The 17,344-nt window shown below is 44.0% G+C and overlaps 1 protein-coding gene across 1 annotated transcript in view; it reads left to right on the top strand.

Annotated features, from left to right (window-relative positions):
- Window positions 1-6,611, top strand: part of LOC124595001 (protein TFG-like) — a 60,514-nt gene extending 53,903 nt beyond the window's left edge. Inside the window, exon 7 of the mRNA XM_047133551.1 lies at window positions 4,956-6,611. Coding sequence (XP_046989507.1) covers window positions 4,956-5,187 — 232 coding nt within the window. The 3' untranslated portion in view covers window positions 5,188-6,611. The remainder of the gene's footprint in view (window positions 1-4,955) is intronic.
- The last annotated feature ends 10,733 nt before the right edge of the window (window positions 6,612-17,344 follow it).

Below are 17,344 nucleotides of genomic sequence, written 5' to 3'. Positions count from 1 at the left end.
TTACCTTTTTTTACTGACACAGAAGTATTGGTGCCAGCATTTATTGTTGTGCCTGCAAATCATGCCTGTGTAGCGCTACATATATTTGACGTCAGAAGTTAATTGTGGCAGCACCTACCAACATTTTTCAGGACTTCCGCTTACTTTGCACTCGATTCTAAGCCGCAGGCGGTTTTTTGGATTACAAAAACCAGAAAAAAAGTGCGGCTTAGATTCGAATAAATACGGTAAGTGCACCCACCAAACATTCAGGTGACTCCACCTGTGCATTTTTGTGTGTGTGTGTGTGTGTGTGTGTGTGTGTGTGTGTGAGTGAGATTACAATGGTAAAACTCTACCAACGTTATTTTTTTCACCTATCACAGATCCTTGATGATGTGATCATTTCTTAAAAATGAATTTTTTTAAATAGCTTGCATATGATAGATTCCTTCCAGTTTTCAGGGGTGACTTTCCTAACAGTTGCTGACTGGCTTGACTGCAGACAGTGTTTTAGTTTTTTTATTGTTATTGCTGGCATTTTTTATTGTTATTGCTGGCAGTGTTATCTTTAATTTGGGCCCATATCAATTTATTGGCTTTTAAAAGCAATGACAAGGTGGCTGGACATGTTTTTGATAGTTCATCAATTTTGTATATGGGGAACTGAGGTATTAGATCCATAAGATCTACATTTTTTAAATTATCATTAACTTCAATATTCTGATGCTGAAGTCAATTATCTCCTTTCGCTGCTGCCGTTCTAGGCCTCTTGTTAGTAGTAACAAATTGGTTGGAAGCATCATCAAACACTATTGTTGATGGTCTAGGCACATAATAAACAATCATTTTCTCTCAAAATGGCAGTGGTGTGGACAAGAGCAACATTGAATTTGCCCACTGAGTAACATTTGACAATCCTGCTTCTGACGCTATTCACTGTGCCACACCACACAGCACACACTAGTAGTAATGTGATCTCCAAGTTTTCTCATTGTGAATGATTAATGGTGTACAGTCGAGTTGTTGTTTCCATTTTATTCAAATATTATGACAAACAGCTCAGTCATCTTCTTCAGGTGCTGAGAGTTCTGATGTTGATCAGTTTGGACTCCAACCAACTGTGAGCTATCATTGGCATCAACTGTTATTTATAGTTGCTTGTGAATTCAACACTGTACCGTTATGTTTTACAGAGTCCAGACTGATATTCACATTTTGTTGCTTGTGGTGGCCAGATTTTTATAAACTGAGCGCTGGAGCCCAAGCTTTATTTAAATTGTAAACTTCATCCTTCTTTATTAGGTTTTCCATCTTTATTTCAATAGACTCCATAATTACGCTGTCCCAGAAACTAGGCATATGTCTCTTCTGGTCTCTTCATATTTCATTTCATGATGGTATTCGAGACAGTGCTTGGTGGCAACTTCTTTTCTAGGCCTTTTTATTCGGGTGTCCTGCTGACATTCCTTGCATCTTTCCTCAACAGATCTAACTGCTTGTGAGCCCCATGTAAGACAGTGCCATGTAAGACAGTGCCACATTCACGGAATGCAGTACACACCTGGCTTTTGGAAACCTAGTTCATCTGTAGCATTACACAGAAGACTTCTTACCGTTGTTGATGGGAGCAAAACACACTGGATATCATGTTTCCATAGGAGTGTACCGATCTTTCCAGATATTGGTCCAACATGGGATAGATAGCGATTCTTGGCTGCTCTTTCTCTTTCTGTTTCAATGTCTTTCTCAGATGTTCTTGATTTTGACAGCAATGTCTGACAACAAGTAGTAGTGTGTCACAACTTCAAGAGGAATAAATAATTATGTCGGTGGCCCATGGAATAGTGGACATAGTTTTTACAATGTTCTGAGTCAAAATATATGGTGTTGCTTTTAGATTGGATAGGTGTGTGATGACTGGGCAAATTTCTGGTATACACTATTGACATGAACATGTCGGCAAGACTACAGTCTTCAATGAATGATTTACAGTATTCTAGACCTTGTGTTTCTTCTCAATTGTTTATTACCTCTCTAAGAGCTAACTCTGATCAGTACTTTTAGATTAGCTTTGTTGTTAAGAAATAGGAATTATCCCACTTGGGGCTTTCATATGTGGTAGCCGTTGAAGTTGTTAATATTACTTTGTCATTTTTACGTCATATAAATAAGACGTCACTACTATAACATGTAAATAATATTTATAGCACCTAGATTACAGCCATATGTATCAATACAGCCGTGCACTTACGTTTGTAATTGTATCTCATCAACCATTAACAAATACTAGGATATTCCTACTCTTTATGTTATGTTAAATTTAAATGTGCTGTTTAACATGAAAACTTTTGAGTCTTTTATTTGCTTAAATGCTTTTATGTACAAGACATGTTTCACATACCTGTGTTACTTGCACTTATTCCTAAGTAATGTTCCAACACATGTAACAGGATTTACATGCCTGATGATACATATCTCATAGATATCGCTTCAAGCCTCACTGGTTAATTACTGAGAGAGAGTAGAATAAGAAATTGCACTGCATTGTATTTATTCTGCATTGAGGCAAAATTACACAATTTAGAGTTGGCTATGTGTTAATTTAACGTACAAAGCTGTATATTTACCTACTAAAATGTACTTTAAACAATGTCAGTGACTAGCTGGACTTAAATATTTATGTATGCAGTGAATATTATATAGAGGTTTGTTACTGTTTATGTTTGTGAGCAGGCAACTTCATTGTATACTAAGATAAACGGGTACTGCAAAGATGTAACAACTACCAAAGAAAATAAATTGCCCTAAACTTTCGTATCCTACTGGATACTGAGTCCAAAGACTAAAAGAGGTCACCTGCTTGTAACAGGAATTTCTTTGACCAAGACAATTTGACACTTAGCCAACTGTCATTCAGTCAAGATGGTGTACTCAGTAATGAAACAAAGCAGTAGGCTCTGCCAGAAATATCAACTCTTAGACGATGTGTCTAATTTTGTACTTTTAATATGACAGTATGCAATCTTAGGCAATTTATAATCCTTGTAAATAAGCATTACAAACATGGATTGTTATACAGTTATATCGCTTGTTATGTATCTCACTGTTATTGGCTTTCAGAAAACACTTGGTAATGGCACTTTGAAGCCAAAATCATGATTGTGTAAGTGTAAATGTAACACTGTAAGTAAACAACAGTCTAATGGCAGTAATAACTTTTTATTATGACTGTGACCTGGCATTATGAAAAAACTATTACAAGTGAGTGTCTTTTTATCATGCGTGTCTGCAACTTGACATGTCTTCTTTGTGGTAAGTAGCAATCTATCTTTTCCCACATTGCAGACTTCTTTATTTGAAACACTTAAGTTCAGTGGCAAATTTTAATTTGGTCACCATGGGCATTATCAAGTGACAACACACACACAATTTTAGATGTTCCTCGAGGTGAAATTTGTTAGTTGACAATGAAATAAAGTATTTGTTTCTAATAGACAAACAACTAGCTCTAGAAAAATGACTTCTTTCAGAAAATAACGAAGTCTTCTTCAAGAATGTAAGAAAAAGATAGATATGACACACTGAGTTGCAGACAGGCACAATGAAAAGACATTTGCACATTAGCTTTTGGTGAAGGCCTTTGTCAAAAAGGAAACATGCACTCATTCATTCACACAAGCAAACACCCCCCCCCCCCCCACCCCCTCCTCTCTCTCTCTCTCTCTCTCTCTCTCTCACTCACTCACTCACACACACACACACACACACACACACACACACACACACACACACACACACACACCCTCTCGGGCACCTCAGACCGGAATTTATTCTTGGTATGTGTTCTAGCCTTTACTGTTGACTATGACAAAATGAATGAATGAGTCATCACCATGCCAGTGCAAGATGGCAGATATGGTGGTCGGGCGCAGACAACTTCATTGTATACTAAGATAAACAGGTACTGCAAAGATGTAACAACTACCAAAGAAAATAAATTGCCCTAAACTTTCGTATCCTACTGGATACTGAGTCCAGAGACATTTTGTGCTATAACATTTATTATAATTTATGTTGAAAGGTGCTGAGTATTAGTAATATTGTAAAACAGGCCTACATAGCTTAAATAATGTGGACTACCATTTCTCATTTAAGCTATGAAGTGAAATTGTTGGTGGCAGCTACTTTAATGATGACCACCACAACTTGCGCGCGCGCGTGTGCGTGTGCGTGTGTGTGTGTGTGTGTGTGTGTGTGTGTGTGTGTGTGTGTGTGTGTTTACTTTTCTGACAAAAGCTTTGGCAGAAAGCTAATGTGTAAGTGTCTTTTCAGTGTGCCTGTCTGCAACTTAACTGTCATTTTTACTGTATGTAGCAGTCTCTTTTCTTTGTATTGTTGATATTCCAACCTGAATTTTCCGTTGTTTGAAATGTCTTCTTCGGTACTTCCCAAAAGTGTTCGGTGACTGGGTTCTACAAGATGCTTTAGTGTTCAGCAGTCTATTCCCATGTTTCTTACATTTACTGGGTTGTAGTTTATATTTTTGTGTTTTTGATGTTTTCACCACCATCACCACCACCACCATTCTATATGCACAGATATAGCTCCCATCAAATATTTGACAGAATGCAACGGTTCATTTTGTTTGCTAATATTTAGCTTGGCATCACTTTGTTGGTGCATGTTTATTCGTATAAATTCCTCATTGCTGTTAGTTTCCTAGTGGTAAGCTATCCTGTTAGTGGGTTTGAGTCGGCATTATCAACCAAAAAGATACAATGAGAGTTATCTGAAAGCTAAAAACTCTCTCTCTCTCTCTCTCTCTCTCTCTCTCTCTCTCTCTCTCTCTCTCTCTCTCTCCCCCCCCCCCCCCCCCCCAAAAAAAATCCCTCTCCTCCCTCCCTCCCCATGACTGACCCCTTTTAAGATGAATGAAAAATAAAAGTATTTTGAAGTTTTTGTATTGATTTCAGGTATGCAGGTGCTCCCCAAAGTTCTGGTGGGCCTCCAGCAGTTGTTAGTGGTGCTTCACCTGGTCCTCGACCTCAGCAGGGCCCTCAGTCATTTTCAGGGCAAGAATATGGTCAGCAGCAAGGTGGATACATGCAGCCACGTTTCATGCAGCAGTCTGCTGCTGTTGGTGGAAATCCTTACAGCAAGGGTAGTGCCTATAATCGCCCATCGTCGCAGCCAGGCTATCAATAAATTGTCTATGTTTTTGGCTCACATACTGTATTGCAGCACGTTCCTATTATAAAATTGTTTATTAGTTGGGCATTTTTTCCTTGCAATGTATGTGCAATTATGCTCAGTAATTATGTCCTGCATGTACAGTATAGTCCCAATAAAATTGTTTAATATGTTTAGATTTTATACTACTGCATGTATAAGCTCTATTTTTGCTTGTATCTGCAAAAGAAGATTACTAATATAGTTATATGTCATGTAATTAGGTTTTACGATTGAACTTGATACATTGCTGATGTATTGAAATTTTTCATAACATTGAGTAACTTCCTGTTAATTAGTAAACTATATTCCCATTACTGTATAGTTTTTTTCTAAAGATGAGTGAAAAGTGAATAATTCAGAAAGGCAAAATGCTTATTTTGCATTACAACTTGATTACCCTGAAACTTATTCTCCTCCGACATACCTTGCAACGATATTACCAAGGAGACCATAGTGTAAGGTCATTGATGAATGTAGGCCTTCTGCACATCAGTTGGGTAGAAGTAATTTGCTCCTCAATTTTGAATAACAGTATCACCCTTATGCAAAAGTAACTGGTCTAAAAAATATGCTTTTTAATTAATAACATAGCTTTTTGGATGTCGATAAAATGAATTCAAAATCAACAATGCTGGAAAAGACAGATTTCTGTAAAGACATGTTAAGTTGCAGACAGGAAAAACTAAGCTTTCGCCCACAGCCTTCATCAGTAAAAGAAAGACACACACGATTCATACACACAAGCAAGCACACCTCTGCACACAATTGCCAACTCCATCATCTCAGGCCGGAACACAACTATTGTAAGAAAAGTGCAAATGTCAGCATTTTGGGTGAGTTTTTGTTATATGGGTATTAGGCTGTAGTCTAATGCAAGTTCCTGTGCCTAGTGCTGAAAAGTATCTAGGCTATAAGGATGCAGTTAGAGTTTTCAAATTTAAACAACTTAAGTTTGAAAATTGTCTTTATAGACTGCGATTATTTTTCTATCATTGTGAGAGTAAACATTAGGTGCAAAACCTGCCTTAGACCACAGTCTAATACTGACAAAGTCTGCATTGTATGTAACATTTGCTTACCCTGTAAGCTACTTTAAGATTGTGTAATAAGTGTAATATAAATTTTGTTGCTAGCAGAGACGTTTTGTGCTATAACATTTATTATAATTTATGTTGAAAGGTGCTGAATATTAGTAATATTGTAAAACAGGCCTACATAGCTTAAATAATGTGGACTACCATTTCTCATTTAAGCTATGAAGTGAAATTCTTGGTGGCAGCTACTTTAATGATGACCACCACAACTTGCAGTATATGATGCAATGATGCAGCAGACTTGACATTAACATGAAAAATGTGTAATAATTGTTATTTGATAAATAAAGTACAATTTTTGTATCGTTGGCTTTTATTACTTCCACATAAAGTGAAGTAACATGGTTATTAAGATGATACACATGTTCAGAAGGAGCGAGGGTCAAACTGCTGCCATTCAGACATCCCCCCCCCCTCCCCCCTCCCCAGGGGGCTCATGGTTCTTTTGAGAGTTCATGCATGGCACACATGGGGCCCCAAGCTATTGCAGCTCATTCTTCATTCCCTAGCTGCTTTTCCTTCTCCCTGCCCCTTCCCCGTTGCCACCTCCATCCCTTCTCTCAGTGTTTTGCTTTATGTCGACATGGCTATTCCCCTGGCTTCCAGTATGGATTGCAATTCTTTCCTTTTGCTTGTTTTTTCACCGCTTTGGCATTTCGGTCCCCACTTGAGGTTTGATCTCCACTTAAAAATTTCCTGTTTTTAGTATGAGCCATACGGGGAAAAACTCCCTCCCTAGCACCTACGATGTGTATTCCTCTCCCCTCTCCCTTCCTCACTGTAACCCCCTTCCACCTTGCTATGTCACCAGCATGTGTAGCCAGTCCGTGTGGTGGAGCTATACCTATGGATGAGCCCCCTGACAACACAGGAATCACACTACAGATACCTGAGCTGTTCCCTCCAGGTTTATGCCAGTGAGTGGTTGCTTGTCTTCTTGGAGCATCGGAACTCCTGGCAATGGCCTCCGTGCCAGATGACCCTTGCTATGGCTGTGTGGTGCCCATGGGTAGAGCCCCGGGTGGGAGTGGTTGGTAACAGGGTGGATGCTTGGCACATGAAGCGTATCAACCTACAAAAATCTGGTCGTTCTCACAAAGATGTCTCTTCGAATGGTGAAGGGTCCTTAAATGTTGGCTCATATGACCCGGCAGCATTCCCTTCCCTGGCCACCCCATGGGAGGAGGGCCAGGCTCGCCGTCTTGGGCTGAAACCTTTTCCCTGTTACCTCGTCTGTACTAGGACGGATGGGAACACATTCACCTCCACAAAGCCATTGTTTTTCGTGGAAACTATCGAGGACAGGTTTGGTGAAGTGGAGTCTATTAGTAAGATGCGGTCAGTCTCCCTGTTGATCAAAGCTTCTTCTGCCACCCAGTCCGCAGCTCTTTGTGTCTGTGATCATCTTGGCAATGTCCCAGTGTCTATCACTTATCACCCTCCTGAATATGGTCCAGGGAGTAATTTTTTATAGGGACCTCTTCCTGCAAACTGATTTGGAATTCCGGGCTAATCTGGAGCGGCGTGGCGTTCATTTTGTTTGACGTGTGCAGAAGGGTTGCAAAGACAACCGCACCGATACTGGCTTTCGAGGGGGATACAGATGTGACATGAAGCCGTACATCCCTCCACCTATGCGATGCTTTCATTGCTTCCGTTTAGGGCATATGTCTTCCCACTGTACGGTAGACCCTTTGTGTGGTGACTGGCCACCCTGTCCATGCGGGAACCCATTTGTGTTCTGCCGCCTGTGTGTGTCAATTGTGCTGACCGCCACTCCCCTCGCTCACCGGACTGCCTGGCTTACAAGTGAGAAAAGAAGATACAAAAATATAAGTCCCTGGATCGCCTGTCTTACACTGAGGCTCGCCAAAAGTATGAGAGACTCCATCCAGTGTCACTATCTTCCACTTTTACCTCTGTTACTTCCTTTCCTCGTCCTCCTCCTCCTCCTCCTCCTCCTCCTCCTCCTACTACTACTCATACTCCCTCGTCCTTACCCCAGCCCCATCCCACTCTCCCCTCCTCCTCCCCTGCCATTTCCATGACCTCCCATCAGGGAGTCACCCCCCCATCCCAGCGGAAAACGTGACCTACTTGTTCGGCATCTGCCAGTGATCGGGAACCCTCTCCCCGGCGTCTCTCAGGCCAGAAGACTGTTACCACCACTCGGCCATGAGGCGCACCATCTGTGGGCCCCAAGGTTGCCCCATCTCTTTCGGATCCTGATCTAGCAGACACCTGTACTCCCCCGGTGTCATGTCCTCCTCCACCTCAGAAAGAGAAGAAGAAGAAGAAACATAAAACCCAAGAGAAAGCATCTCCGGCACCATCAGTTGTGCCAATTCCCCTCATGCAACCTGAGTCACATTTATGGATGTCACCCCATCCTTGTCGATGACAACTACTGACCAAGTGACCTGACCTCCTCCTCGGCTCCTTCATGCCTACCTTGGACTCTCGCCACACGATCATCCAGTGGAACTACAACGGCTACTATTGTCATCTAATAGAAATGCAACGTCTTGTCTCCTCTTATTCTGAGTTCTGTCTTGCTCTCCAAGAAACGCATTTCCATGACAACCGGTCTCCCACTTTACATGGTTATCAGGCGTTCTGTTGGAACTGTGCTGCCCCTGGGATAGCATCTAGTGGGGTCTGCACTTTGGTTTGCTCCGATGTACTTAGTGACTGGATCCCCCTACGTACCACCTTGGAAGTGATAGCAGTTAGAATGCAAATGACTCTGACAATCACTGTTTGCAGTGTCTACCTCCCTCCCGGTAGGGCACTTGCTTATCTTGCATTATCTACCCTACTTCAGTAACTCCCACCCCAGTTTCTCCTCCTTGGGGATTTCAGTGCCCACCATTCTCTTGGGGGACTGTTACATCAACGGTTTGGGGTGTCCTAATCGACAAACTTATCATGGACTTCGATTTGTGTCTCCTCAACTATTGTTCCCCTACACGCTTTAGCATTTTCTCTGCTATCAATCTCGCGATCTCCTCCCCTGCCCTCGTGGCTTCCCTACATTGGTCATCCCATAATGACCTTTGTGACAGCGACACTTTTGTTTCCCTGCTGCTGCCAGGCAGACAGGCCCTCACGTTGGGCTTTCCCCAGGGCCAGTTGGCCTTTATACATGTCTGCTGTTCGCTTTGACACTTCCTCCTCGAATTCCATTGGCATCTCTGCCGCTCTTCTTCATGCTGCTGGCACTGCTGTCCCCCTATTCACAGGGCTCCCTCATCACAGGCCGGTACTATGGTGGACCAAGGACGTTGGAATCGCTGTCCGGGACCGTCGATGGGTGCTGCAGCGGTTTAAGCAACACTGCTCCCAGACCAACCTCCTCACTTTTAAACGTCTTCCTGCTAAGGCTCCTTACCTTATTATGTAGAATAAAAAGGAATGCTGGGAGTGCTATGTTTCCTCCCTGGGGACATACGCCTCTTTATCGCAGGTTTGGTCAAAGGTCCGTAGCGTTCTGGGTCGCCAGCAACAGTCAAATGTCCAGGGTGTGAACATCCAAGGAGCTCTGTGCACTGATCCATTGGTCCTTGCAGAACACCTTGCGACACACTTTGTAATGGCATCGTCATCTGCTTCCTGTCGTCCTGCCTTTCTCCAGCAGATATACAGGGTTGAACTGACCCCCTCCATTTCATCCCACACAGTGTTGAGCCCTACAATGATCCTGTCACTGAATAGGAATTGGTGCAGGCTCTTGTCTCTTCATGAGGCAGCCACAGGGCCAGACTCCATTCACAATCAGATGATTCAACACTTCGACATTCCCCAGAGGTAAGAGCTCCTCAAGGTCTTCAATAACATCTGCCTCACGGGTGCTTTTCTGTCACAATGACGAGACAGTATAGTTATCCCTATCCTTAAGCCTGAGAAAATCCCAACGTCTCTCGACAGCTACTGCCGCATTAGCCTTACTAATGTGCTTTGTAAACTGCTTGAAAGGATGGTCAACTCCAGATTATGTAGGGTACTCGAATCTCAGGGCCTTTTGTCACCATATCAGTGTGGCTTCCGGGCAGGGTGATCTCTAACCGACCATTTACTCCGATTGGAATCAGCCATCAGACAGGCTTTTACTCATTGCCGGCACCTTGTCGCAGTGTTCTTTGACCTACATAAGGCGGATGACATGGCTTGGTGCCATCACATTTTAATTAGCCTCCATGACTGCGGTTTCCGTGGTCCCCTTCTGATTTTTATCCACAAGTTTTTATCTTACTGACTCTTTCGGGTTCGAGTTGGCACTTCACTCAGCACCCCTCGGATTCAGGAGAATGGTTTCCCACAGGGTTGTGTGCTAAGTGTCACACTCTTCCTCATTGCCATAAATAGGCTTGTGACCTCTGTTGGGTCTCTGGTTACACCGGCGTTGTATGTTGACGATTTTTGAATCTGGTGCAGCTCCCACTCGGTTTCTGCTGAGCGCCAGCTCCAAGGTGCCATCCGATGGTCCTCTACATGGACCACCGCCCATGGCTTCCGGTTTTCCTCCCCCAAATTTCGGGTTATGCATTTTTGTCGTTGACCCACAGTACAACCCGATCCAAAACTTTACTTAGGCGGCGAGCACAGACCCGTTTCTTGGGCCTTGCTCTTGATAAAAAGCTGACATGGCTGCCCAACATTTGTCACTTAAAGACTACATGCAGGCGAAAGCTTAATGCTCTCCGCCTCCTGGCCCACAGATCTCGGGGTGCAGACTGTTACATTCTTCTCCATCTTTACTGTGCTCTGGCTTTGTCCAGACTCGATTATGGTAGTCAGGTTTATCGCACAGCAGCTCCTTCTACTTTGAAACTCGACCCTGTCCATCATTGTGGGGTGCATCTGGCTATTGGTGCCTTTCGAATTAGCCCTCTTGATAGTTTCCTCACAGAAGCAGGGATTCCCCCTCTACACATCCGACGGAGCCAACTCCTTGTTTCTTATGCAGTCACCATTCACCAATTCCCTGACCTTCCTGTATACCCTGTGGTCTTCGTCAATGAGGGGTATCTCCCTCCTAACACCCGCCGACAGGTGGGATTGCCGGTTGGCATGCATCTCGCTACCCTCTGCCGGGATCTCCATCTGCACTTATTGGACTGCGCCCCGTGTCTTTCCTCCCGCAACCCCCCCCCCCCCTTCCCCCCCTTGCATGGTGCCTAGACCCACGGATTAGTACTGCTCTCTTCCATTGTCCTAAGGTCTCTGTTGCTCCAATGGTTTACCGACATCTTGTATGTGCCATCTTTGCAGAGTTCCAGGGTGCCATCATTCTTCACACTGATGGTTCTAAGACTACTGATAAAATGGGATACGCTTTCACATCTCCTACCAGCTTTGAGCACCATTTGTTGCCAGGATCATGTGTATTAACAGCAGAGCTTCCATCCATTTATAGGGCCCTCCTTTTTGTTTCTCAGGTCTGTCTCCATAGTGTTTTAATTTGTGCTGACTCCATCAGCAGCCTTCAGGCTATCGATCGATACTGCTCTCGTCACCCCTTGGTCTCTGCCATCCATGACCTTCTTCTGCCCTTGAGCATGCCACCTGTTCAGTCATCTTTCTCTGGGTCCCAGGGAATGAATTGGCTAGAGAAGAGGATACTTACCTTCCCCCCCCCCCCCCCCCTTTTCCTTCCACTATTCCAGCTGCGGATATGCGGATCTACGTCAAATCTCTCTTTGCCCAACAGTGGAATGCCATCTGGAGTGCTACTGCTCATAGTAATAAACTCCGCACAATCAGGGAGTCTACTGCAGTTTGGGGCACTTCTTTCCACCTCTCTCGGAAGGAGTCCACTGTTTTATGTCGTTTATGCATTGGCCATATCCGGCTCACCCATTGTTTCCTACTAAAGCCGTCGGCACACGGACCGTGCTGTCGAACGTCAACATTGAGCGTGCCAAATTCAACGTGCTGCTGAATGCTCAAGAACGATGCGACTTGTGCATATGGTACGTGGGTCACAACGTGGTAAACGCGATCACAACGCACTCCAGCGGCAGTTGAGGGATGTTTCTAGTTCGTAAATCACACTGATTACTCAACGGGCAAGCGTAAAATTGCCACGTTAGCTCTATTAAAATGCACATTTCCTCCTTCGTCCACGAAAAGGAAAGTACCATGTCCAATCAATAAGGACACAGGCTTATAAAAGTTCCATTATAAACAGTGCGGTACAAATTTGGAATGCTTCTACATCTACATTTATACTCCGCAAGCCACCCAACGGTGTGTGGCGGAGGGCACTTTACGTGCCACTGTCATTACCTCCCTTTCCTGTTCCAGTCGCGTATGGTTCGCGGGAAGAACGACTGTCTGAAAGCCTCCGTGCGGGCTCTAATCTCTCTAATTTTACATTCGTGATCTCCTCGGGAGGTATAAGTAGGGGGAAGCAATATATTCGATACCTCATCCAGAAACGCACCCTCTCGAAACCTGGCGAGCAAGCTACACCGCGATGCAGAGCGCCTCTCTTGCAGAGTCTGCCACTTGAGTTTATTAAACATCTCCGTAACGCTATCACGGTTACCAAATAACCCTGTGACGAAACGCGCCGCTCTTCTTTGGATCTTCTCTATCTCCTCCGTCAGATGAACATTATTTCATCATTCCCACATTTTAATAAAATCACAAGGTCAGTCTTACTTGATAACTGTTCCTACACAGTAGCAGAATCTTTGCAACATGTGAATTATGAAGTGTAAAAGAAGAAGGAGTAAAATATCTTTATACAAGTAGCACAAGCTGTCCTGTAGATTAAGCCAACTGCAAAAAAAGGAACTTATATTTACATAGCATCATATATTATAGTGTATACTTATATTAAACTAATAATAAAGTGTCAGAAGCTAATAAAAATGCGAATCTTAAGAAAAAAAAATTTGGGAGTGTCAAGTAGCGAACCATTGCCATCAATAAAATTCTTGCTATGGGACAGTGACGCTACTCATTACGCTAAACCAACAACACATCTCGTGTATCTATTCACAGTATGTTACCCCATGCTGTAAACCTTAATCATAGACATCTTACTAATTAAATTTCAATTATAACAAATTGTACCAAGAACAATGCGTTTTGGGTGGATCTTCAGTGTGTCGCTGCCTTCAAATAGCCTACTCTCATAATACGCAAGTTACAACAATTCTTTTGTCACGAATATGATGTTTCTCATTATTTTATTGGAACGAATAACGCAGTTAACAACGGGTTTTCCAGTGATTCTTAATTTGCTGGTGTTTAGAATCTCCATATATACATATAGGCTTGAAATGAATGCCAATATGGTGCCTCACAACTCTGTACTGAAGGGAGACGGCGTGCGTGTGACGTAGGTGGCGTTGTGCCATCTCGTTGGTCAACGCTCAGAAGCACGCTCAGAATATCTGACATGCCAGATATTGCTCTGCATGTTCGGAAAGACTCCCGAACGTGCTATTCCACACTATGACGTCAGAAACTCGGCACGCCCAACCTTCGGATGCATGGTCCGTGTGCCCACAGCGTAAGTAACAACCCACCCCCACAATGTGGTTGCGGCGCCAGACTGACGATATCTCTCATACTGGTGGCATGTCCCCTTCTTTCGACCCTTTGTGCTGAGTATAGTCTTCCTGCTTCCTTAAATTTAATATTAGCAGACAATCCACGGATGATAGACCTGGTTCTCTGTTTCCTCCGTGAAAGTGGTTTTTATTTCGAGATGTAAGGTTCTCCTTTTGTCTTGGCCCAGAAGTGAGCTGGTTGTGATAGGGACTCCTTTTGTAGTCTTCACGGTCTGTGACCACATGACTGATCCCCCCCCCCCCCCCCTTTTCTCCAGTTTTTAGATTTGGTGTCACCTTTTCTGCTTATACTGTGTGTGTTTAATGTTCATTCTTTTATAATTTGACTCCTCTGACTGAATCCATTCACTTTTAGCAGACACTCTTTCTTATGTAAACCCCTTTTGGAATCGCGGGACTGATGACCTTTCCGTTTGGTCCCATACACTCTCAATTAATCAGTCAATCAGACATCATCATATTGACTGCTCCAGTTGCTAATCTGTCCTACCCATGTCTTTACATGAATGTTTAGGTGTCATGTCTTTATATCCAATCCGGTGTTAGTTTCTATAACTTGATTTTTCCCCAAAGGCATGCAGCTTTACTGTATGGTTAAATGATGATGGTGTCCTCTTGGGTAAAATATTCTGGAGGTAAAATAGTTCCTCATTTCGATCTCCAGGTGGGGACTACTCGGGAGGATGGCGTATCAGGGAAAACAAAACTGGCCTTCCACAGATTGGAGTGCGGAATGTCAGACCCCTTACCTGGGCAGGAAGGTTAGAAAATTTAGAAAAGGGAAATGGATAGGTTTAAGTTAGATATACTGGGAACAAGTGAAATTCAGTGGCAGGAGGAACTGGACTTCTGGTCAGGTGAATACAGGGTTATAAATACAAAATCAAACAGGGGTAATGCAGAAATAGGTTGAATAACGAATAAAAAAAATAGGAGTGCAGGTAAGCTATTATGAACAGCATAGCGAACACATTATTGTAGTCAAGGTAGACACGAAGCCCACGTCTACCACAGTAGTACAAGTTTATATGCCAACTAGCTGTGCAGATGACAAAGAGATTGATGAAATGTATGATGAGATGATAAAATTATTCAGCTAGTGAAGGGAGACCAAAATTTAATAGTCACGTGTGACTGAAACTCGATAGTAGGAAAAGGAAGAGAAGGAAAAGTAGTAGGTGAATATGGTATGGGGGTAAGGAATGAAAGAGGAAACCGCCCGGTAGAATTTTGCACAGAGCATAGCTTAATCATAGCTAACATTTGGTTAAAGCATCATGAAAGGAGGTTGTCTCCATGAAAGTGGCCTGGGGATGCTGGAAGGTTTCAGATAGATTATATAATGGTAAGGCAGAGATTTAGGAACCACATTTTAAATTGCAAGACATTTCCAGGGACAGATGTGGACTCTGTTCACAATCTACTGATTATGAACTGTAGATTAAAACTGAAGAAACTGCAAAAAGGTGGGAATTTAAGGAGATGTGACCTAGATAAACTGAAAGAACCAGAGATTGTAGAGTGTTTCGGTGAGAGCATTAGGGAACGATTGACAAGAACAGGGGAAAGAAATACAGCAGAAGAAGAATGGGTAGCTTTGAGAGATGAAATAGTGAAGGCAGCACAGGACAAGTAGGTAAAAAGACGAAGACTAGTAGAAATCCTTGGGTAACAGAAGAAATATTGAATTTAATTGATGAAAGGAAAAAAATATAAAAATGCAGTAAATGAAGCAGGCAAAAAGGAATACAAATGACTCAAAAATGAGATTGACAAGAAGTGCAAAATGGCTAACCAGGGATGGCTAGAAGACATATGTAAGGATGTAGAGGTGTATATCACTAGGAGTAAGATAGATACTGCCTACAGAAAAATTAAAGAAACTTTTGGAGAAAAAAGAACAACTTTTATGAATAGCAAGAGGTCAGATGGAAAACCAGTCCTAAGCAAAGAAGGGAAAGCAGAAAGATGGAAGGAGTATATGGAGGGTCTATACACAATGTACTTGAGGGCAATAGTACGGAAATGGAAGAGGACGTAGATGAAGATGAAATGGGAGATACGACACTGTGTTAAGAGTTTGACAGAGCACTGAACAACCTAAGTCAAAACAAGGAACCAGGAGTTGACAACATTACATTAAAACTACTGATAGCCTTGGGAGAGCCAGCCCCGACAAAACTCTACCATCTGGTGAGCAAGATGTATGAGACAAGAGAAATTCCCTCAAACTTCAAGAAGAATATAATACACTCCTGGAAATGGAAAAAAGAACACATTGACACTGGTGTGTCAGACCCACCATACTTGCTCCGGACACTGCGAGAGGGCTGTACAAGCAATGATCACACGCACGGCACAGCGGACACACCAGGAACCGCGGTGTTGGCCGTCGAATGGCGCTAGCTGCGCAGCATTTGTGCACCGCCGCCGTCAGTGTCAGCCAGTTTGCCGTGGCATACGGAGCTCCATCGCAGTCTTTAACACTGATAGCATGCCGCGACAGCGTGGACGTGAACCGTATGTGCAGTTGACGGACTTTGAGCGAGGGCGTATAGTGGGCATGCGGGAGGCCGGGTGGACGTACCGCCGAATTGCTCAACACGTGGGGCGTGAGGTCTCCACAGTACATCGATGGTGTCGCCAGTGGTCGGCGGAAGGTGCATGTGCCCGTCGACCTGGGACCGGACCGCAGCGACGCACGGATGCACGCCAAGGCCGTAGGATCCTACGCAGTGCCGTAGGGGACCGCACCGCCACTTCCCAGCAAATTAGGGACACTGTTGCTCCTAGGGTATCGGCGAGGACCATTCGCAACCGTCTCCATGAAGCTGGGCTACGGTCCCGCACACCGTTAGGCCGTCTTCCTCTCACGCCCCAACATCGTGCAGCCCGCCTCCAGTGGTGTCGCGACAGGCATGAATGGAGGGACGAATTGAGATGTGTCGTCTTCAGCGATGAGAGTCGCTTCTGCCTTGGTGCCAATGATGGTCGTATGCGTGTTTGGCGCCGTGCAGGTGAGTGCCACAATCAGGACTGCATACGACCGAGGCACACAGGGCCAACACCCGGCATCATGGTGTGGGGAGCGATCTCCTACACTGGCCGTACACCACTGGTGATCGTCGAGGGGACACTGAATAGTGCACGGTACATCCAAACTGTCATCGAACCCATCGTTCTACCATTCCTAGACCGGCAAGGGAACTTGCTGTTCCAACAGGACAATGCACGTCCGCATGTATCCCGTGCCACCCAACGTGCTCTAGAAGGTGTAAGTCAACTACCCTGGCCAGCAAGATCTCCGGATCTGTCCCCCATTGAGCATGTTTGGGACTGGATGAAGCGTCGTCTCACGCGGTCTGCACGTTCAGCACGAACGCTGGTCCAACTGAGGCGCCAGGTGGAAATGGCATGGCAAGCCGTTCCACAGGACTACATCCAGCATCT

The sequence above is a fragment of the Schistocerca americana genome, chromosome 1 (assembly GCF_021461395.2).
Source record: "Schistocerca americana isolate TAMUIC-IGC-003095 chromosome 1, iqSchAmer2.1, whole genome shotgun sequence".
Taxonomy (NCBI): Eukaryota; Metazoa; Arthropoda; class Insecta; order Orthoptera; family Acrididae; genus Schistocerca; species Schistocerca americana.
This window is presented reverse-complemented; position numbering and strand designations above follow the sequence as displayed.